This window comes from Canis lupus, chromosome 3, assembly GCF_048164855.1.
Source record: "Canis lupus baileyi chromosome 3, mCanLup2.hap1, whole genome shotgun sequence".
Lineage (NCBI taxonomy): Eukaryota > Metazoa > Chordata > Mammalia > Carnivora > Canidae > Canis > Canis lupus.
Window position 1 is genome coordinate 28431998 of NC_132840.1, and position 24392 is coordinate 28456389.

Sequence of the window (24392 nt, forward strand, 5' to 3'; positions counted from 1 at the left end):
GAAGAGGTATGGATTCAGCCCAACCGTAGAAGGGGCTGAGTCAGGCTGCTTCATCTCTTATGAGTATTACTCAGGAAAAGGGGGAAGGAGTGAAGGATTTCCAGTTGGGGTTGCCAGGTGTAGCAAGTAAAAATACAGGGTGCCCGGTTAAATTTGAATTTCAGATACACAATGAATTTTTTTAGTATGTGCATATGCTCCATGCAATATTAGTATACTTATGCTAACAATTATTCATTGCATATCTGAAATTCAAATCTAAGCGAGTGTCCTGTATTTAACTCTAGAAGGGAGCCCATGCCTCTCACCACCCCACCCCACCACCCCACCACCCCCCGACCCCCACCCCCGGCACTAGATCAAGCCATTGAACAGAGAAAGCTTCCTGATGGTTGTGCTGAAAAGGCCAAATATTCTGGGGTCATTCTGAAAACAAATGGTAGTAAAGGTAAATGTCCTTATGTTTTCTTTTCCTTTTTTTTTTTTTTAGATTTTATTTATTTATTCATGAGAGATACAGAGAAAAAGAGGCAGAGAGAGAAAAGCAGGCTCCAAGCAGGGAGCCCAATGTGGGACTCCATCCCGGGACTCCAGGATCACGCCCTGGGCTGAAGGCAGATGCTCAACTGTTGAGCCACCCAGACGTCCCTGTCCTTATGTTTTCTATTTACAGCTGAGAGAATTCAAAAATGACTATCTATACATATACATAACACATACACACGTAGATATAGCTATATAAATATATATGGGTATTAGGCTTGGCTTTGCAGCTAAGTTACAAATTGCTTTGTGGCTTTACCCAATAAAGAGAAAGCAAAAATGCAAGGCAGTGAGTTATTGTGGCCGAGTTTCATCGGTTGCCCTGGCATGAGTAGTGGTTGGATGGGTGTGGCAACTTATCAATTTGTACTGCTCCTGGTTTCCATTATTTTGCCCATCAGAGATTAGGGTTTTTGGAAGGAGAAAGAAAACAGCCAACCTCCGAAGTAAACTTACTCTCAGGCCTGTGGTATATCTAATCTTATTTTCCATTTGTCCCAACCACTTTCCAAGTAACCATAATACAAAGTGTCATGTGTCTGAAAGAGGACAAATACAGAGCATCTCCAGGTCACTATTTATTTTGTTTGAATAGTGACAAAAACCAGGTCATTCCCAATCATAGAAACCCAGTCCTGGGCCCTCTGAAACATACGTTAGGTTCTGTTTATGTGATTCCTAGAGGCAGTGTTTTCCAAAGCAGAGGAAAGATGGCAAGAAACTCTTCTACTCAACTGAGCATTATGGCCCAATTAATGCCCACAAACCTAAGAAAAAAGGAATGTCTCAACACTGTAGTCTTCTCCTCCAGCCTCTTTGTAAGAAATTCTTAAAAGACCAGCAAATGTCAGCAAGCAGCTTAGCACTAATCAGTGCTCTGCAAAGGAGAAAAAAGGAAAGACCATAAAAAATTGCTACATGGGGCCCCTGGGTGACTCAGTCGGTTAAGCATCTGCCCTCAGTTCAGGTCATGATCACAGGGTCTTGGGATGGAGCCCCCCCATTGGGCTCTCTGCTCAGGAGGAGCCTGCTTCTCCCTCTCCCTCTGCTACTCCCCCCTGCTTGTTCTCTTTCTCTCTGGGTGAAATAAGTAAAATCTTTTTTTAAAAAAATGCCACAATTGCTGATGGAGCATGAGTGTCTGCAGAAGCTATTGTGGAGAAGCCCCAGCCAGCTAAAGAAACAGCTCTTCCTTTACGGCCTGGGCTGGGGTCGGCTCCAGTGACTCAACACTCCTGGATAACCTGTCTCAGCACACCTATGTGTCTCATGCTGAAAGATCCTAAGAGGGCCGAACAACTTGGAAGGGACCATACACAGGCCCAGATGGCGAACATCTGGCCAAAAATTAGGAAGAGAAAGAAATCAACTTCTCAAATCCACAGACAGGTGTTTGGGGCTTCCCAGGAGACCTGCTTAGGAAGGGCAACAGGGATGGTTCTAAACTCATGGTTAGTTAAGGCTGAGCAAACGTTCCTGAGAAATAATGAGGAATTGGTACAGGTCAGCATGAACCAAACAGGTGGCAAGAGCATGAGAGCTCTGCTGTCCACCTTCTCTTGATAATTACATCATTTCGAAGACATTTAAATTATTTAGATGATTGTAACCGAGACATCTTTAATAATGCACCAAACAGCAGGCACCAGGTTGAAATCAATTAGACTCCATCGCTAAATTATAAGGTAGAAATTTACAAGCGGAGGGCTCAGGGGGTAGGGGCTGTAGGGGTAGGTGCCTGCCAGGGACAATTCTATTAGGAACCAAATGGGTATTGCCTTGTCAGTTAAACAGCAGAAAAATGGCCAGGTGCTCCTAAAAAATAGGGCAATGATAAAAAATGACATTGAGAGGGCTCGTGCGCTGTGCAGGGTTCTGGACGGCCAGGAGAAAGAACAATGGAGGCAGGAATAAATCCCATCCTAGAGGTTTCCAGTGCAAGGAGAAGTCGGCAAGGGGGGCGTCGAGGCGCCTCCGGCCGAGGCGGGGATGCCTGGGGCAGGACGCTGCCCGCACTGGGAGCCGGCCTAGGACACAAGCGACGTGTCGCGGGGGTCAGACGGGACGCCCCCAGCTGCGGCCGAGGCCTCCCGCCCGGCCCCGTTGAGCCTCCCGGAGGCCGGCGGGGACGGCACGTGGCGGACCCCGGGCGCCGCGTCCCGCCCTCCGCCGCGCGGGGGCGCAGGGCGCAGGGCGCAGGCGCGCTGCCGGGGGCGCGGGCGGCGGCGCCGCCCCTCCCGGCCGCCAGGGGCCGCTGTGGCGCAGCCCGGCCGGCCCGCGCTGTCGGGGCCCTGGCTCGCCGGTCCTTCTTGGGCACGGCCCTGCCGGTTTGGCGGGGTGAAAGGTTGCGAAGATGGCGACGGCCTTGAACGAGGAGGAGCTGGACAATGAAGACTATTACTCGTTGCTGAACGTGCGCAGGGAGGTGAGGCCTGAGGCGGGACGCAGTCTGGGAGGAGGCCGTGCCCCGTAGTTCGGGAGGGCCGGGCTGGCGGCCACCGCTCCGGCCCCACCCGGGGCGGCCGGGACCCGGCGGGGAGGCCGCGTGACCCCGCCCGACATGCGCGACCGCCCGCCGACCGGGCGGTCCCCACCGCCTCGACCCCTGCGCGGGGGGCGTCCCGGCCGGCCTCTGCCGCTGCTCTCGGCGGCCGGGGCGCTGCGTCCTGGCAAGGCAGAGGCCCCGGACCCACAAGAGGGAACGGGTCCCTGGGGCGGAGGCCACCGGAGTGGGACTCCCGGTTCTCCAGGACCCGGTGCCTCGCCCGGCCCACAAACTTGCCTTGGCCGAGGCTGTGTCTTCGCCCCCCGGTCGGCAGAGCGGGAAACTGAGCCCCAGGGACCAAGGTCAAGGCCTCCAGGGAGCCTCCCCACGCCGTCTGTCGGGTTCCCAAGTATTCACGGGGACGTCCCGCTTTCAAAGTGAACCCAAGCCCGGGGGCACGTGCCCTGTGCCCTCCTCTCCCCTGAGCGGCTGTCCAGGACCCGAGGGAAGAGCCTCCCGTAGCCACAGCCTCCGTCCGGGAGGCCGCGGACGGGCAAGAAGCTGCCAAGCCGGAAAAGCAGCGAGCGGTGCCGCGAGCGCGGCCTCGGCGTGTGCGCCCCTTTCCGTGCGCCGCGTGTTCGCACCCTGTTTCCTCCTCACCCGGTAAAAGGCAGAGTCTCCCACTGTGTCTGGCACGTAAGAGGGCCCAGCAAATTCCCTTTCTCGGCAGCTCGTCCAGTTCACCGCAGCGTGAAGGGCAGGGAGGCTTCCAAGGTCAAGCCCTAAGGTGGATCGTTTCTCTCTAGGCTGCTGGGTTTGGTCCTCCCGGCCCTGCTGGAGGACCTTTAATTCTATCTGCCCGTTTTCCCCGTGATCATAAAGTTTGATTATTTTAGGCAAAGCCCGTCAAATATGTGTTGTTCACCCTGTTGGTGTGCGTGGTGTCAGTAGCAGCTAACGTTTTTATCAGTACCGCTTTGTCCAAGGCTGCAGTGCCCAGGGAACACTCCCTATTCCTTACCTTAACGCTCCCCCCAGCCCCTAAGGTGAGTATTCTGATAATCCTTGATTTATAGGTGAGAAAACTGAGGCCGAGAGAGATTAGGTTACTTGGCCAAAGTGACCCCAATAGCAAGTGCAAGAGCCTGACCTCAGCCCTCAGAAGTCTGACTGGAGCCTCAGCTCTTGACTTCTAAGCGCTGCTGTCATTACCAGACTGCGGAGCTGCGAGCTCCCAAATGGATTAGGCAATCCATTAAAACATTAGCTAATACATTAATACTATGTATTATGAAAATGTCTAGTGTAATATGTGGGGGAACTGCAAATCCTGTTAGGCTACCATAGGCACCTAGAGGTTCGTGTAACTAATAAACAGTAAGGCTTTGGGTAAATCACCTTTTTTAGCCTTCAATTCATTTCCCTTTGAACCAAGCTGCTTGGCTAATTACTAAGTTTTCTCCATTTCTTAGAAGCAAACTAGTAAATGAAGCCAGACTTTTTTTTATTTTTTTTTTTTTTTTAGGATTTTATTTGAGAGAGCACACACTTGAGAGCAGAGGAGGAGGGGCAAAGGGAGAGGGAGAAGCAGTCTCCCTACTAAGCAGGTCCCTAGAATCACCACCTGAGCCAAAGGCAAATGCTAAGCCTACTAAGCCACCCAGGCGCCCCTGAAGCCAACCTTTCTTACCATTTATTTATAGTCTGGGTTATCAGTAATTGAGCAGCAATTTACCAGTTTATCAGGCTTACTGAATCTTAGGCAGGTGCATATGATCAAAAAGATACAGAACAATAGGCTTGGCTGGAGTCCTCGATAAATGTTAGTCAAAGATATACCTTGAAACCACTGGCATCCTAAGATTTATTGTTATTGGATTGATGAGTGGGAGACAAATAAAGATTTCTTTAAAAAAAAGTCTTTTCCGGGCAGCCCGGGGGGCTCAGCGGTTGAGTGCCTGCCTGCAGCCTAGGGCCTGATCCTGGAGTTCTGGGATGGAGCCCCACATCGGGCTCCCTGCATGGAGCCTGCTTCTCCCTCTGCCAGTGTCTCTGCCTCTCTCTCTCTGTGTGTGTGTGTGTGTGTCTCATGAATAAATAAATAAAATCTTTAAAAAAAAAATAAAGTAGCAAAGGTTTAAAAAAAATATTTTCCCAGTGACTTAAGGCATTTCTCATATTTATGGCTACGGGTGAAATCCCTACAAAACATGTTCCCTCACTGAAGTCACTTTGTGTTCTCTTGGTCAACAAACTCAGTGTAAAATGTCAGGGTATGCAGATTTTACCTCTCAAGATTCTACTGGAAGAAAAGTTCTGAAGGTGATTTCTGGACTTGGTATTTACTAGGATTTTTTTTGGGAAATCAGAAATCATCCTGAAGTTGAAATAGCATGATTTGTTTGGAGAGTTAAAGTAGAAGTAATGTTAACTCTTACACCTGTTTATGTATTTGCTGTCACTCTTATAGCTTGATGCCATTTAAGTATATGTGTAGGTAGCAAGATTCCCTTCCCACCAGTACTTCAGAGCATCTTCAAGAGAATACCTTCAGCATTGTGTTCAGGAAGTCCAGACTTTTCCCTAAAAATCTCAAATGGCAGTAACCTAACACAGAACCAAGAAGTTCTATTTAAAATTTTTTTAACTACAAGCATAATGTCTGGTTACAATTGAAGTGATACAGAAAAGTTAAAAATCATGGCGCTGGGGTGGCTCAGTCAGTTAAGCATCTGTCTTCAGCTCAGGTCATGATCCCAGGGTCCTAGGATCAAGCTGCACGTTGTGCTCGCTGCTCAGTGGGGAGTATGGTTCTCCCTCTCCCTCTGCTGCTCCCACTGTTTGTGCTCACTCTCTCTGTCAAATAAATAAAATTTTTGGAAAAATGTCAAAAAGCAACTTAAAAATCTCTTTTTCTAAATTTTAAACTTGAGAATATCCCCTCATGTTGTATTTCAGAGAACGAGGCAGGCAGCTAGACTTGACCAAATTCTTCTCTAAACAAGACATATGCGATCTTTAATGATTCCCCTTCTCTGCTGTTCTGAATTTCCTGTTTACAGAGGAGAGCTATTGTCACACTGAGGGGAGGGAGGAATTTATTATTAACCTGGCATATTAAAACCAGATTCTCATCTCTGGTTTACTGTAGTCAAATGTGTCATCAGGTGCCTAAAATCTAACTGTTCTGAGATTTCTGAGATGATTTTCCAAAATTTACTTGGAGAAAGGATTCCTGACCAATCAACCAGAGTGAAATTTTCTTGATCTTTATACATTTTATAGATGTTTTAATTGACATTCTAAATTGAATTTATTCCTAATTGACTCAAATTCCTACTTTATCAATGTTGTATTACCATTAAAAGAAACTTTCATTTTTATGCATGGCATTCAGCATTGTTTACAACCCCTTTTAAGGTCTTTGGTCCCAATCAATTTATCTCTTACCAAGAACAACTTTCCCCAGAATTCCTGCACTTTGATACCTTCCCTGGTTTAGAGTATGTTGGTCTTTCCACAATTTTGGTTGTCTGGGTCTCTGGCTAGGGGTTACAGTCAGAGTGGGGCTAACCATTCAAGATTGGACTGCAGATAGGAAGAAGGGCTAGAGCAGTAGAGGAAGGTCTACTGGCCACTGCCCAAATTGACCTAGGGGGACGTCACACAGCACAGCAACCAGGATGACTTGGATGTCTGTAGAAGTTTAGTATAGGCATTTGGCTGAGCCAGGTGCACACCTAAAGCACTGAGGTGAGGTGCTGTGTGTTTATTCATCTGTTGCTTATCTCACCTTGTGACGAGCAGGTAATTTAGTCTTAAGGAGAGGGAACCAGATAGGTCTGAGAAGGTCATTCCTTTGATGAGTTTCCCATTAACTACATTATGTTCAAAGTTTGGTATTTATAAGCGTGCTTAAAATGTGTACATTCAGCAGGTAGTGTTAAGCCTTGGCTGTCCAAAAAACAAACTTAGGCGATGATCCCCGTTCCTGAGATGTCCAGTAAATAAAGAGGCTGAAGAGCAAGGTCACTCACTGGAGCAAGAGTCACAGCCCACACTGCCCCTGAGCAACAAGTCATTTAACCTCTTAAGTCTCTGCTTACTTTCCTGCTACAATTCTTCCAAGTTACGGAGAGTAGGAGGCCACATCGCGGCTTTGCAACCAGAATGTCCTGTGTTCAAATCTTTACTTTGTGAGGGGGGTGTGGGTTCCTGCCCCTAGGGTAGTAGTTTACCCTTTCTTTTTCCCATTTTCTTTGACATTGAAATGTGGGGAACCGGCAATAATGGATTAGGAACTTACTGTGGGCCAGGATGTTGTATATTGCCGTGTTGCAGTGTAGTAGAGCGTATGTATACAGTGCTTTGTACAAGTAGATGCTCATTTAATATTTATTATTTCTTGAATTTTGAGAAAGCATGAGGTTTTGCTTATTTTAAATGCAAGTACATAGAAAGCTTTGGTAAACTTCATCCTGGCTAAATTTTCTATCCGTCTGTTGTATTAATTAAAAAAACAAAACATAGTGCCAGAATTTATGCTAAGCATCAGGTTATGAATTCCCAAAGGTTTCTTTTCTCTTTCTGTTCAAAATAACAGAGTTTCTTATCTTCAAAAGACAGTTATCTCTCTGAACTCTGCTTCCTGCAGTCATGAGTTTCATGCAGAGGGCAGGAGGGGGGCGGCTCCCAGAAGGGGGAGCTAAGCTAGGGAGGAGAGTAGAAGGGGTGATCCGCGACAACTGCAGTCAGTGTCTGGGGTTGAAGGCAGAGTAGAAGTGTTGTGAGCTGTCAGCTTCTTAGGGCAAGGCAGGGAGGACCTCCGTGATCAGAGGTAAAACGACAGGAAGACAGCACTGGGGTCAGGAAGGTGCTCAAGTAGAGTTCAGAGAGGCCTCCAGTGATCTGTCTTGCTTCTGGGTGGGGAGGGAGCTCTTAGGATACCCACTTAGTTCCAATGTCATCTTATAATATGATTAGCAAACACCATGAGGTTAAATTTTAAAATGTGTTTTATTTAATGAACCATAAGCTAGTTATTACCTTTCTGCTTTGGGCATTTCAAACAATTGCTTCTTGAAATTTTAATGCTCTAGCTCTGCATTATCTACAAAAATACCTTTTTTTTCTTTGTTAGAAAGAATTCAATTGAAAGCTTTTATATTTGCTGTGAGTTCAGTAGTAAACAATGGATAAGAAAATGTGGGACACACATGGAACGTGCTTTGCTTGGATATGGAATTTTAGTGTTTACTTTTATTAAACTTTCATTTTGATTTTATTTATACCCTACCTTGCTCAAGAAAGGATTTAAGACAACTAACAGGGATGAATAAAATAGCATAAAAGTTTAAAAGGGGGCATCAGGAGGGGAAAAGACCATTGGGAACATTGCTGCTTTATCACCGCCACTGTGGCCCAAACTTTATAAAGCTCTCATTCCCTTGAAGGAGCTTGGAGCCTCCTGCAAGTTCATATCCTGGTAGCTGGGTTCTGTTTGGGTCTTGGACTGTTGAAACCACTTCTGCAAGCAGAGTGCACAGTATCCCCTCCCTAGTTTGCAGGAGCCAGAACATTCCTCAGTAATAAAATGCCAGCAGACATCAACCATGAGAAGTCTGCATGAGTGCGCAGGATATAACAGATGGACGTGGACAACAGAAAGTATAAGGTCAGGATTTTCGGGAAGAATAAGCCAAGCTCTTTATGTGAAGGTAGGCTCCGAACCATCACTTCTGACCCAGAAAGGAACTGGAGCTCATTTTCCTAAGATGCTGGCCTTTTTATTTACTGTTGTGTCTCAAGGGCACCAGATACACATATGGACATGACCAGGAAGAGAAATGAAAACCAAATTGTACAATGGTCAGGAAATATCTTTTCAGCCCTTGGAATGACCTCTGCTCAGGAATCAGACTTTCTGCTCCTCTGGCTCTTTTGTTCTCACATTCTGTTGTCAGCAGAAGTGGGCGTGGAGGAAAGGATGCCCATCCCCCACCCCACCCCCAAATAAACCTTGAAGGTGACTGGGGCCTGCCTTTCTCTTCATTAGTATGTAGACTGCTGTCATTACTGATTGCCTAATCTCTTTTTGAATTTATATTGCCATCTTGATGGTAATGAGTTCTGTAAATTTTGTTTTTTCCTTCTACATAAGACAACCGACTTAGGTTACCTCTAGTTGTAGAAACTTGGAATTGTTTGACCATCCTCCTGTTTAGCTTCTCTGACTTAATCATGATTTATTGTTTCTCTCTTAACTACCTTCCCAAAGCACAGTCTAAAATGACTATAGAGGGCGCCTGGGTGGCTCAGTCTGTTAAGTGTCTGACTTTGGCTCAGGCTGTAATCTGGGGGTCCTGGGATCAAGCTCCATGCTCAGAAGTGAGTCTGCTTGTCCCTCTCCCTTGCCCCTCCCCCACACGTGTTCTCTTTTTCTCTCAAATAGATTAAAAAAAATAATAATAAAATGGCTGCAGGAGGTTGACTTTTCAAAATCACATGACACGTAGCGTTGTCCACCTGACCCCTGTACTCTACAAAGCTGTGGTGTGCTTAGGGGTTTTAGAGAAGGACACTGAAACCACTTAGTCCGGCACCTTCCATATGAAGCACCTGTGCACCTTTGTTGTGATCATTTGGAAAGGCAGAAATGGTGGTGGAGCTTCGGAAGGGGTCAGCAACATAAAGAGCAAAGCCCTTGAAGGCAGGTTTGAGTTTGACTTCCTGGTAGCCTGATAGGGGCAAGCCACTTAACCTCTCTGGGCCCGTCTCTTCATCCATAAAATCCAGATGATAATTTCACTGTCCTGGGGCTTTGGGGAAAATTAAGCAAGAATGCATGTAAGTGCTCGGCATAGTAATTGGCATGTTATTATGTAAAGTAAATGCCAGTATATTTTTATTAGTATCATGAGCATAAAAGTTAATAAGAAATGCTCTTACTGATTTGTCAGAGTTCTTCACACAGTTTGGATGAGCCGGCTGTGTGATATATGCTTTGTAAATACCTGCTTCCTCTCTGCAGCTTTTCACTCCATGAACTACACTTTGGTCTGGGCCAGGCCACACGGGCTTCTAATAGCTAGCCAGCTTTTGGGCTGGGGCAGGGGGCATGGTCAGAGAAGTTCCTTCTCCTTCTCAGAGCAGACTTTTAATCTTTTTCATCCTCACTGTTTTACCTGTAAAATGGAAGCTCCAGCGCCAGTCTCAGGATGCTTTGTGAGTGTTAAGGCATCCAACGGGAAGATTCCAGCAGAAACATTTTGTGCAGATATATGTGCACCACTGTGGACAGCCTGAAAGCCCCTTCGACTTTGGTTCCCACGATGCTCTCTTTGTCCTCTTTCCTTTTTTTAAGATTTTATTTATTTATTCATGTGAGACACAGAAAGAAAGAGAGGCAGAGACACAGGCAGAGAGAGAAGCAGGCTCCATGCAGGGAGCCCGATGTGGGACTTGATCCCAAGACTCCAGGATCACGCCCTGAGCCAAAGGCAGATGTTTAACCACTGAGCCACTCAGGTGTCCCCCTCTGTCCTCTTTCCTTACCTTTGGTGCTCCTTCTCCATCCTCACAATCCCCCCAGGTTTGGGCCTCTTGAGCTTGGCTCTTTTTAACATCGCTTGGTTCTGTCGCATCTCCACCTGCCTTCTGGGCATCCTATTTAGGTGTTTAAATCCCCCTTTCCCTACAAAGCCTGGTGCTTCCAGTTTCTCCCCAACCCATGTGCTGGAGCCAGATCCCCTGGCAGGCATGCTTTTTGGTTTGTTTTCTCCATTTGGAATTGAGCACCTTCCGATTGTTTCATAGATCCACTCGGCTCACCAGGACTCTTCTTGACCAGCCAGCTCTGTTGCTTTGTTTCCACTTGGACTCCTGTGCCACCTACCAGCCCTCCTAACCTCAACCCTACGCCTCTGCCATAGTTTTCTCTAGGTCTCTCTGGTTTTATTTTTGTCAGTTGTAGTCGAGCTAATACCAAATCAATATTAACAAACTGTACTGATCACATTATTTCCCTACCCAGAAACCTTTTGTGGCTCCTGCTGTATATTGGGTGGGGATCAAACTCCATTTTAAAGCCCCTTATAGATTAGCTGTTTTATGTATTTTCTGCCTACCGTGTGGTGATGTTCTGCTTTCATTCCCTGCAAAGTAAGCGTCATGTGGTCAGGGACTCTGGCTGGCTGATTCACCATTATATTCCTTAGTACAGGGCAGGCACATAACAGGTACTTAGCAAATGTTTACTGAATGAATGAGCAGGCGGGTGGATGTCCAAGTTAATTTCCAGCCAATGTCCCACTAAGACTCCTTTGCCCTTGTGTCACTTTTTCAGTGTTCTCTCTATCGCCAAACTGGCCTGCTCCTCAGGATGTTCTTTTCCCCTGAAATGCCACAGCCCGTCTTGGATACCAAAGCAAATCAAAACCCACGATTTGGATCGCTTCATCTTCATGAAGCTTTCTTTAAATTCTGACTGCTCTGAACTTATTTCTCTACCATTAATATTAGCATTTCTGTCTTATATTGTTTAGTTAAATCAGCATATGTGGGGTTTTTAAGGGAAACACACATACGCATACCTAGTTTGTAATCTCCTTAATATTATATTCCCGTTGTAGCTCCTGCAGTACTTCAAACAGGGCTGGCATTCAGTAAATGTACTGACTGGAAGATTTAAGTATTTGCTAACATCATACCCACCTTGTCCAGGCACTTTTCATGTTGGAGAATACCTGTGTTGAAGATCACATTGCAGTTTTAGCAACAGATCATTTTAGAGGAATTTATTGGAAGGAGTGTATCAATTATCAGTTTGGTAAATCTAAATTTTCACTTAGAAAATTGTTCAAAGTCAGATGGAAGAGGAAGAGAGCAAATCCAACACATGCCTTTATGCTTGCTCCCCAAGTAAGCCAAGGCATGCAGAGACTGGGTACCATACTGGAAGAGGAACAGAGGGCTTGTTCCTCTGGGAGATATTCTGTTCGTCTTCTGCTTCCCTATTGCAGTGGGAAAAGGTTGTTTATCACCTTTTGTACTAGCATCAGTAATGATAATGGTAAAAGTAAGTAAATTTCAAATAGATTAGATTTTTTTGTAGTTTTCTTTTGTCAGAACTGGATTTTTAGGACAAGACTACATAGGTTAGTCTCACTTGAAATCTTGTTCTACTTGAGATGCTCCTTACAACAATGGGTCAGCCAGAACGAGTCAGTACAGTCTGCACCATGCTCTAGTTTGAGGGTAAATCTGCGTACACTGTTAGAGTCTTGCTGTTTGCAGATCAACCCCAGCTTTATTTCCAGACCCTTCAGAGATGTCCCACATGTAAATGAAAATTGTAGAAGACTGTGTGGAACAGGGTAAATGGCATCAGAAAATGGCAGGGCTGTGTGTGAGAGTGGTTTTATTGTGTGAAGCTTCAGACTGTGTAGTGGGAACCTTTTCAAAATGAAGCAGGAAATTTTTCCAAGTGCAGTTTAGTGCCTGATGAGTACATGCCTTGGTCTCCTCAGTGACACCAAGTAATCTGTAACACCCCTCCTCTTCACGAACCAGCTCTTACTCAGCACAAAGCACCCATGCTGTCTGGTGTTAATTAGCTCTGAAATCTGCTTTTTCCTTTAGATAGTATGAGCACCAAGTATCATAAAAAATTACAGGTTTTATTAGCTGATGCAGTTTATTTCAATCAGATTGTCATGGAACATATGGACAGTAATGAATCTTCAATTGTGGTAATTAGGCAGACTTCCCAAAATCCAATAGAACATAGTTTGTAAAGACTGCCTGAAATACAGCAGCATAGATACAGCTTGGAAGTTTGAGCTGGAAAGTTGCTTCAGCAACAAAAGACCTAGTGGCTTTCCTATTCCTAAAATGGATGTAAGTATGAGATGCGCATTGCTGCTTGCATGCTCTATTAGGTCTTCAAAGTACTGAATTAAATATCATCATTACATTAGTTTTAAGTGCTGTATACCAGATGCAGTCGGTTCTTTGTCTGGCCCATGGTAGGACTGTACTTCCTGATCCCCCAGTGGTTGAGTGAGGCCCTATGACTAGTGCTAGCCAGTGATATAAGTGGAAGTGATATGTATCCTGCTCAGGTTGAAGCATTTAAATGCTAGTGTGAGCCAGAGGGGGTCTGTCTCCTGCCCTTCCCTCTGCCTTGGCCACTGGCAGTGGTTCAGAGGGTGGCTGCTCTTTCAAACTTGGGACCTGAGGACATTGGCAGCTGCATACCACCATGTCCTAATATGGCCATGTAAAAGGAGAAATAAACCTTTGTGAAACTTTGATGTCAAGGCCCCTTTACATTTTCAAATTATTGAGCTTTTGTTTACATGGGTTGTAGCTATTGACTTTGATTAAAAATTAAAACTCAGTAATTAACAAAATGTAAAACAAAACACAGAGCAGGGTATACTTGTATTTTCAGTAAGGCATAAGGAAGACTGGAGGATTTCAAAATAAATCTGTATTGAATAATAAAGTTACAGATACACAGATATCACAACAACTATAACAAATGCAAATACACAGTGAAAGAACTGAAAACCAATTGAATTAATCTCTGAAATCTCTCGTATTTATGCTATAAAACTACCACCTTAGAAATTACTAGCAAACATAATACACAAGCACGTAGTCCATTAGTCCAAAGCAGTAATGTCATCAGGTATCCTGTAACCTTAAGAAAATCCCACTGTATGCATTACAGAATGACAAAAAGGCAAATAGCTCAGTTTTATTAGTTTTATTAAAAATCGTTTTGACCTGTGGACCTCCTAAAAAGGTTCAGACTTCACAGGGGCCCCACACCACAGCTTGAGAACAACTGACCTTGCCAATCCTGACTAGTACAATCGCAGTTCAGACATGGGTGTTCCTCACATGTTTTAGCTTACTTTGTTAAATGAAGATTGGAAATAAAAGCAGAGTGGCAGTATGCTTTTTGAGTGTCACATTGATTCCAGACATGGTCTTCACTAGAATCTCGAGTGAAATGTAGTAGCTTCTTCAATGGCTTTGTTATTTAAATGAAGTAAATATGATAACACTGGAGTCAGATGATTTTCCAAGCATGATACCACAGCAGAGATCAGAAAAGGGACAATTTGGGGTACATGATACCACAGCAGAGATCAGAAAAGGGACAGTTTGGGGCACCTGAGACTCGGTTGGCACGTGTCTGCCTTGGGCTCAGGTCATGATCTAGGGTCCTGGGATCAAGCCCCACATCAGGCCCTCTGCTCAGAGGGAGTCTGCTTCTCCCTCTCCCTCTGCCTGCCACTCTGCCTACTTGTACTCTCTCTCTGTCAAATAAAATCTTGTGGGTTTTTTTTTTTTTTTGGTTTTTTTTTTAAGAAAAGGGACAATTTATAGGCTTGATTTTGTAAAAATGGGAAATTTCTGTGTTTGCTCGGAGGGGGAAAAAAAACAAAAAAATAAATACAATTTTTAAAACTCAAAAGGTATATGCAGTATATTTATTAGATAAAAGATATTTCCGATATATATATAAAGAACTCTTAAAAATTAAAAAAGAGGGCAGCACGGGTGGCTCAGCGGTTTAGCGCCGCCTTCCACCCAGGGCGTGATCCTAGAGACCTGGGATCAAGTCCCACGTCGGGTTCCCTGCATGGAACCTGCTTTTCCCTCTGCCTTTGTCTCTGCTCCTCTCTCTCTCTCTCTCTCTCTCATGAATAAATAAAATCTTTAAAAAAAATTAAAAAGAGAGAGATGAATACACTAATAGGAAAACTATGCAAAGGAAACAAATGGGGACAACCTGGGTGGCTGAGGGGTTGAGCATCTGCCTTTGGCTCAGGGCAAGATCCTGGGATCTGGGGTCGAGTCCCACATCAGGCTCCTTGTGGGAAGCCTGGTTTCTCTCTCTTTCTCTCTCTCTCTTTCTCTCTCTCTCTCTCTCATAAATAAAATCTTAAAAAAAAAAAAAAGGAAACAAATGGATTATTTCATTTTAAAAAATTCTAAAATGCAAATAAATACATGGAGAAGTGTTCACCCTCAAGAGTAAACAAACCAATTTAAAACAGAGTACCCATTTTTGTCTACCATGTTGACAAAGATTGTTTCTTTCTAATGGTAGCACTCAGCACTGGCGAAATGCTAACCCACCCAACCAGGAGACCAAATGTTTATTCCCTGGAGAAATTGAACCAGGAAGGCTTCAGAGCCTACCCATAGACAACACCCTTATGAGATGAGAGTGGCACCCTTACAAAAGCAGGGAATATATGAGTGATTATATCCTTCATGGTGAGACTTACAGCTTTTTCCTTGTTCTTGGTGCTCTTCCCTGAAGAAACTGACCTATCAAAGAGAAAATACTGCCAAGTGAAACTTCCTGGTCCTCTTACAGGTATTTCACAAAGAATCTCATCAGATGACAAGGTCTGTTCACACAGAGCTTCCAAATAGCTTAGTATCTTACTGTTAAGTATAAATTGATACCAAAGAACATCAAATATATGAAGGAATGCTCCACTGTGAAATTCTAAGATCATGCAGACAGTGAAGAGAGATGAAGTGGAGAGTGCAGGGAATTTGAAAACTAGATTGTCTTCAAAGAGATAAGATAATACACGTAGGAAGTAAGAACAAGGTGATATTTTTTCTTTTTTAGGATATTTTTTATTGAGAGAGAGCAAGCGAGCACAAGCAAGGGGAGGGGCTCCCAACTGGGCACAGACTCCAATGTGGGGCTTGATCTCATGACCCTGAGATCTTGACCTGAGCCAAAATCAAGAATTAACCACTTAATTGACTGAACCACCCAGGTGCCCCTGTATATATTTCATTTTTTATTTTTTATTTTTTTTTTTGAGATTTAATTTATTTATTCATGAGAGACACAGATTGAGGCAGAGACATAGGAAGAGGGAGAAACAGACTCCCCACAGGGAGCCCAATGCAGGACACTATCCCAAAACCTGGGGATCACGCCATGAGCCAAAGGCAGATGCTCAACCACTGAGCCACCCAGGTGCCCCATATATATTTCTTTTAAAAGTATCACCTTGGGGGATCCCTGGGTGGCGCAGCGGTTTGGCGCCTGCCTTTGGCCCAGGGCACGATCCAGGAGACCCGGGATCGAATCCCACATCGGGCTCCCGGTGCATGGAGCCTGCTTCTCCCTCTGCCTATGTCTCTGCCTCTCTCTCTCTCTCTGTGACTATCATGAATAAATAAATAAAATCTTTAAAAAAAAAAAAAAAAAAAAAAAAAAAAAAAAGTATCACCTTGGGCAGCCCCAGTGGCACAGCAGTTTAGCGCCGCCTGCAGCCAGGGGCGTGATCCTGGAGACCCTGGATCGAGTCCCGCGTCAGGCTCCCTGCATGGAGCCCGCTTCTCCCTCTGCCCGTGTCTCTGCCTCTCTCTCTCTCTGTGTCTCTGAATAAATAAATAAAATCTTTAAAAAATAAAAAATAAAAGTATCACCTTATGTAAGTTCAGTTGGTTAGACAACCAACTATTTTGGCTCAAGCCATGATCTGTGTCCTGAGATGGAGTCCTACATCAGGCTCCATGCTCACCTAGGGAATACACTTCAGAATTCTCTCTCCCCAGCCCTCCCCCTGCTTGCTTTCATGCTCTCTCTAAATAAAAAGTAAATAAATAAATAAATCTTTAAGAATACATATATACAAAAGAAGGAGCTCTTGGAAATTAAAAAAATATAGGAATAAAAATTCTATAGAGGGGCTGGAAAAGAAAGATGAGGAAAACTCCACGAAAGTAAAATTTAAAAATTAGAAGACAAACTCTTAGACATTAAAGTAAAATGAAGGGGAAGACATTATTAAACAATTAACATGAAAAAACAATTCTCAGAAGATGCAAGACTCTAGGGGAGCCTGAGTGGCTCAGTTGGTGAAGCATCTGCCTCAGGTCAGGATCTCAGGGTCCTGGGATCTAGCCCTGCGTCGGGCTACCTGTTCTGTGGGGAGTCTGCTTCTCCCTCTCCCTCTCTCACCCCCACCCCCACACTCACGCTTATGCTCACTCGGGTCCTCGCTCTCTTAAAATCTTAAAAAAAAAAAAAAAAAAAAGACTCTAGATGGAAAGGGCCAAATAACTAGCACAGTGAGTGGGGGAGAAAAGACCCATACTACGGGAATCTAGGTTAACAAGAGCATCCTAAAATTTTCAAACAGGTCACAAAGGATTGGAAGTTAATGACATTAACTATCTTGGCAGTAGTACATAAGCTAGAAGACAAAGAAACCATACCACTACAGTAAAAATTCTGAGGAAAAAATATTTCTAAACTAGGATTATATCCTCAGCCAACTATTTGTCAAGTATAAAGGCAGAGTACAAGGATATTTTGAGGGTCACCTGGCTGGCCCAGTCGGTAGAGTATGTGAGTCTTGATCTCAAGGTTGTTAGTTTGAGCCCCACAATGTGTGTAGAGGTTACTTTTAAAAAAGAAAACATTTTGAGATATGTGAAGTCTAAAAAATTTTTCCTCCTAGCTAGCCTTTGTAAAGGAAACTACTGGAGGTTGAGCTGTTGAAATAAAGAAAACCAAGAAAGAGAAAAGGCATAGGATATCAAAAGGAAGAGACTGACCTAGGAAAGATACCCTGGAGGATGGTGACAGAAAATCCTAGGATGAAGTTTGTTTAGCAGGCCTAACATCTGACACAATTCAATGATCTCTAGGAGGAAAACCTCTTAGGAAGAAAAAAAACATGGAATTGGTGAACTACTTTATATTTTTGTATTGAAAAGAATATTAGAAGTTTCTACTATGAATCATTTATTTTGAGGAGTTGAAGAAGAATCTGCGATAGAGGGGCACCTGGGTGGCTCAGTGGTTGAGCATCTACCTTTGGCTCAGGTCGTGATCCCGGGGTCCTGAGGAATGAGTCCCACATCAGGCTCCCTGTGGAAAGCTTGCTTCTCTCTCTGTCTCTCAAGAATTTATAAATAAAATCTTTAAAAAAAAATCTATGATAGATCCATAAAAAAACTAAAGCAAATGGAAAAAGTGAGGCAATTGTTAACTCCAGGAAAAATTAAAAATAATTTAGGAAAGAAATATAATCACAATATACTGCTTCATTTAGCTTTGAGCTATATTTACATAGTCATAATAAAAGTTAAGTGGGTTTTTTTTTAAGATTTATTTATCTATTCATGAGAGAGATAGAAACACAGGTACAGGGAGAAGCAGGCTCTCTGCAGGGAGCCCGATGCAGGACTGATCCTGGATTCAGGAATCACAACCTGAGCCGAAGGCAGGTGCCCAACTGCTGAGCCACCCAGGAGTCCCAAAAATTAAGTTTTTAAAAAGACCTTGTATATTGATTTGAACCAAAGTTTTGAAAATTATGTAGAAAGGAGGGTCCCAGGGTCCTAGGATTAAGTCCCATGTTGGACTCCGGCTCAGTGGGGAGTCTGTTTCTCCCTCTGCCCCTCCCCCTCACTCATGCTCTCTCACACTCTGTCTACAGTAAATAACATCTTTTTAAAATGTATGTGTACTTTTCTAATAAAGTAAAGGTTTTTTAAGGTAATTCAACTAGGAAAAACATAGCCATTAATTCATTTTTTTTAAACCTATTTTGACCAGAAGAATTGCTGCCATTTTTATCTCTATGCCAACGACAAAGCTTTGGTTCATATTTTTGAAAATGATGTTTATTTTGTTTCACATCCTCACCCACACTTGGTATTCTCATTCTGTCATTTTAGACATTCTAAAGGTTGTGTATTTATTTGTGTTTTTAATGCACTTCCATAATGACTAACAATACTGAGTGTATTTTCATGTACTTATTAGGTATTCCTGTATCACCTATGGTTGAAATTTCTGTTTAAAATTTTTACTCAGTATTTTATTGAGTTTTCTTCTTCAGTTAGAGCTCTTCATACATTCTAGATACAAGTCTATCAGATACAGGTTTTACAAATATTTTTCTATTCTTCTGTATAGGAAATCTTTAACTCGGGGTTACAAAAATTACATGTTTTCTTTTAGAAGTTTTATGGTTTTAGCTTTCATTTTGAGGTATATTTTTTCAATTGTTTAAATTGTTAAAAACATGTAACATGGGATCCCTGGGTGGCGCAGCGGTTTGGCGCCTGCCTTTGGCCCAGGGCACGATCCTGGAGACCCGGGATCGAATCCCACATCGGGCTCCCGGCATGGAGCCTGCTTCTCTCTCTGCCTGTGTCTCTGCCTCTCTCTCTCTCTCCGTGTGACTATCATGAATAAATAAATTTAAAAAAAAAAAGTAACATAAAGTTTACCATCTTACCTGATTTTTAAGTATACAGTTCTGTGGCATTAAGTACATACATATTGTTGTGCAGCCATCACCATATATCTCCTGAAGTCTTTCCATCTTGCAAAACTGAAACGCTGCCCATTATATAATAATTGTCTATTTCCCCTCTCCAACTCCCTGGCAAGCATTATTCTATTTTCTGTCTCTGATTTTTTACTACTCTAGGTACCTCATCTAAGTACAATCACATAGTATTTATCATTTTGTGACTGGCTTATTTCACTTGGTATGATATTTTTAAGGTTCATCCATGTTATAGTATGTGTCAGAATTTCCTGCCTTTCCAAGACTGAGTATCTCGTCATATGTTTGTACCACATTCTACTGATAAGCATTCATCTGTTGATGGACACTTGCTCCCATGTTTCAGATACTGTGAATGATATTGCTGTGAACATGGGTTTACACATACCTGTTTGAGACCCTGCTTCCGATCCTTTTGGGTATATGCCCAAAAGTGGAATTGCTGAATCATATGGTAAATCTGTTTTTACTTTTTTGAGGAACTACCAGTTTTCCACAAAAGCTTTATACTGTTTTACATTCCCACCAACAGTGCACATGGGTTTTAGTTTCTTCACATCCTTATCAACACTTGTTATTATCTGTTTGTTTCATAATAGCATTCTAATGGGTGTGAAATGGTATTGTGGCTTTGATTTGCATTTCCCTAATGATTAGTGATAGTGAGTATCCTTTTATATGCTTATTGGCCATTCTTGTATCTTCTTTGGGGAAATGTCTAGTCAAGTCCTTTATCAATTTTTAATTAGGTTGGTTGTTTTTGTTGAGTTTTAGGGGTTCTTTATATATTCTGAATATTAATCTCTTATTAGATATATGATTTGCAAATATTTTCTCCCATTCTACAGATAATTTTTTCACTTTCTTGATAGTATCCCTTGATTTACAAAAGTTCTCAGTTTTGAGTTCAGCTTTTCTATATTTCTTCTATAGCTTGTGCCTTTGATGTTATATCCAAGAAGTCATTGCCAAATCCAACGTAATGAAATTTTTGCCCTATGTTTTCTTGTAAGAGTTTTATTTACACTTTTAGCTCTTATGGTTAGGTCTTTCATCCATTTTTAGTGAACAAAATTAATAATTTTAGCAAAGTTGTAGGATATGAAGTCAACGCACAAAAATCAATTACATTAACTTTTATATATGACATTAAGTAAGGGTCCTACTTCAGTCTTTTACATAAGAACATCCAGTTTTCCCAGCACCATTTGTTGGAAAAAAAAAAAAAAAAAAAACTGTCCTTTCCCTATTGAGTAGTCTTGGCACCTTACCAAAAATTATTTGCCCATATATGTGTATTTCTGGACCCTCTGTCTTATTCTGTTGGTCCACATGTTGTTATTCTAGTACCACACTACTTTGATTACTGTAGCTCTGTAGTAAGCTTTGACATAAGGAAATATAAATCCTCCAACTTTGTTTTTTTTTTTTTTTTCACATTATTTTGGCTCTTTGGGATCCCTTGAGATTCCATGCAAATTCTAGGGTGGATTTTTCTATTTCTGCAAAAACTGTCATTGGGATTTTGATAGGGATTGTACTGAATCTTTTAGTTGCTTTGAGTAGTAGTAACATTTTAATAATATTAAGTCTCCCAATACATTGATGTGGAATGTTGGGGTTTTTTTATGTCTTCTTTAATTCTTTCAGCAGTGTTTCATAGTTCTCATAAAAAGTCTTTTATCTCGTTGGTTAGATGAATTACAAGATTCTTTTACTATTATAAGTGGAAGTGTTTTTCTTAATTTCCTTTACAGATTGATGATTTTTAGTGTATAGAAACTAGTTTGTGTGTGTTGACTTCGTATCCTGCCATGTTTAAAATCCGTTAATTCTAACAGGTTATTTTGTGGGTGGGTGGAATTGTTTATTTTCTTCATATAAGATCATACAATCTGGAAACAGATTATTTTACTTCTTCCTTTCCAATTTAGATGCCATTTATTTCTTATCAAATTGCTCTGGCTAGGGCTTCCAATACTATGTTGAATAGAAGTGGTAAAAGTAGACAACTTTGCCTTGGTCCTGATGTGCACACATCCCGATACATGTTCTGTTGTCATGAGTAGAATATTCTGTACATGTCTGTTAGAATATTCTGTACATGTCTCATTGGCTTACTGTGTTGTCCAGGTCCCCTGGATCCTTCCTTCTGTCTGGTTATTCTCTATGTTATTGGACCAAAATATTGAAATTTTACCCTATTTCTCCTTTAAATTCTGTCAATTTTTCATATATTTTAACTGGTAATAAATAGTTATAATTGCTATATGTCCTTGCTATATTGAGCTTTGTATTAATATATATTGTCCTTCCTTGTTTCTCGTAACCCTTTTTGATTTGTCTATTTTGTCTGATGTTAGTAGAGCCACCCCTATCTTTTGGTTACTGGTTGCAAGAAATATCTTTCCATCCTTTCACTTTTCTTTTTTGTCTTTGATTTTTTTTTTAATTTTTATTTATTTATGATAGTCACACAAAGAGAGAGAGAGATGCAGAGACACAGGCAGAAGGAGAAGCAGGCTCCAGCACTGGGAGCCCGACGTGGGATTCGATCCCGGGTCTCCAGGATCGCGCCCTGGGCCAAAGGCAGGCGCTAAACCACTGCGCCACCCAGGGATCCCTTGTCTTTGATTCTAAAGCAAGTCTTTCTGTAGGTAGCAAACAGCTGGGTCATGATTTTTTTTTTTTAATTCATCCTGCTAGACTCTGTCTCTTTATTGGTGACTTTTTTTTTTTTTTTTTTTTTTTATTGGTGACTTTAATCCACTAACATTTAAAGTAACTATTGAGGGACACCTGCATGGCTCAGCAGTTGGGCATCTGCCTTTGGCTCAGAGCATGGTCCCGAATTCCCAGGATCGAGTCCCGTATCAGGCTCCTTGCATGGAGCCTGCTTCTCCTCCCTCTGCCTATGTTTCTGCCTCTCTCTCTCTCTCTCTCTCTCTGCGTCTCTCATGAATGAATAAATAAAATATTTAAAAATAATAATAAAGTAACTATTGATAAGTAGGGTCGTATTTCTGCCGTTTTGCCATTTCCTTTCTGTGCCCTCTTTTTTGTCCTTTAATTACCAAATAGTGGTCTTTTGTGTTTAGCCAATTTTTTTTATAGTGAAACATTTTAACTCCCTTCTCTTTTCTTCTCATGTGTATTCTGTCACTGTTTTCTTTGTGGTTACATTTAACACCCTACCATTCTACTTTGAATTTATACCAGCTTAACTTCTAGAGTGTACAAAAGCTCATTTTTGTACTGCTCTGTCTCAGGTCTTTCAGTTATTGTTGTTACAGAATTACATCTTTATATGTTGGGTGTCCGAAAAATAACCTAGTTTGGTTGTGGGTTTGGGTTTTTTAGGTTTGTGGGGGTTTTTTTGTTGTTGTTGTTGTTGTTTTGTTTTTTGAGATTTATTTATTTTAGAGAGAGGAAGAGTGAGCATGCACACGATTGGAAAGGGCAGAGGGAGAGGGAGAATCCCAAGCAGACTCCCCACTGAGTGTGGAGCCCAACCCGGGGCTCGATCTCAGGATCCTGAAATCATGACCTGAGCTGAAGCCAAGAGTTGGACACCCATCCAACTGTGCCACCCAGATGCCCCATCTAGTAATTGTTTTTTATAATGCTTTAGATTCTTATGTAAAAAAAATACAAAGTTACAAGCCAAAGTTACAAAGGATCAGCCTTTAGTCTAATAATTTTTTTAATGTTTTAGTCACTTAAATTATTAAGAAAGCAAAATGTGGCGTCAGGGCCCGTTTTTACGGTAACACTAGCTTTCATAATTGCCCATGTGTTTAATTCTTCACATGGCTTTGAGTTACTGTCTATTGTCCTTTCATTTCAACCTGCAGAACTCCCTGGAGTATTTTCTGCAGGACGGGTGTAGTGGTAATGAACTCCCTCACCTTTTGTTTATCTGTTTTTGTTTCTCTGAAGGTCTTCATGTGTCCCCTACCTGTGACACAAGGTAAGGGCCAAGGTTCACTTTACTGTATGTGGATGTTCCCTTCTTTCAGCATCATGTATTAAAAAGACTATCTGTGCCCCATTGAACCATCTTGACATCTTTGTCAAAAATCACATGGCTATATATAGGGGGTTGATTTGTGGACTTACCTCTGTGGATTGACATTTACATCTGTTCTTTCACCAGTACCACACTGTCTTGATTCCCGTAGCCATGTAATCTTAAAATTCAGTAATGTGAGTCCACCAGTTATTTTTCAACTATTTTGGCGAATAAAATAACTAGGGGGGATCCCTGGGTGGCGCAGTGGTTTGGCGCCTGCCTTTGGCCCAGGGCGCAATCCTGGAGACCCAGGATCGAATCCCATGTCGGGCTCCCGGTGCATGGAGCCTGCTTCTCCCTCTACCTGTGTCTCTGCCTCTCTCTCTCTCTCTCTCTTTCTCTCTGTGACTATCATAAATAAATAAAAATTTAAAAAAAATTTAAAAAAATAACTAGGAAAATAAAAAAATAATAAAATTTATTTTTCTCCATGTTCTTGTTTTTCCACATGAATTTTAGAATTAGCTTGTCTTCTTTCTACAGAAAAAGGCCTGCTAGGATTTTGGGTTGCATTGAATCTATAGCTTTGGGGAAATGTAGCATCTTAATAGTATTGACCCTTCTGATATATGAAGGTGGTTTTATTCCTCCATTGTTTCTAGTCTGTAATCTCTGTTAGCAGTGTATTGGGGTTGTCCTCAGACATGTCCTCCACATGTTCATTACATCCATCCCTAAGCAATTCATGTTTGTTGATGGTGCTCTAAATGGTATTGTCTTTTTAAATTTCAGTTTTTAGGTTATAGGAATAATTGATATTTGCTTATTGACCCCATAGCCCCATGACCTTGCTAACATCACTTAGTAGCTTTTTTATAGGTTATTTCCCATGTAAATGATGTCTGCAAATACGGAGTTTTAGTTTTTCCTTTCTAATCTGGAAGCCTTTTATTTTTGTGCCCTACTGCAGGAATTTCATTTTTGTGTTGTA

General features: G+C 42.4%; 1 protein-coding gene across 2 annotated transcripts in view; it reads left to right on the forward strand.

The window, feature by feature from the left end:
• The first annotated feature begins 2810 nt into the window (after positions 1-2810).
• Positions 2811-24392, forward strand: part of DNAJC11 (DnaJ heat shock protein family (Hsp40) member C11) — a 75693-nt gene continuing 54111 nt past the window's right edge. Inside the window, exon 1 of one of the 2 annotated variants that reach the window (XM_072819854.1) lies at positions 2811-2968. In XM_072819854.1, coding sequence (XP_072675955.1) covers positions 2897-2968 — 72 coding nt within the window. In that variant the 5' untranslated portion in view covers positions 2811-2896. The remainder of the gene's footprint in view (positions 2969-24392) is intronic. The other variant, XM_072819855.1, reaches the window with a different exon arrangement.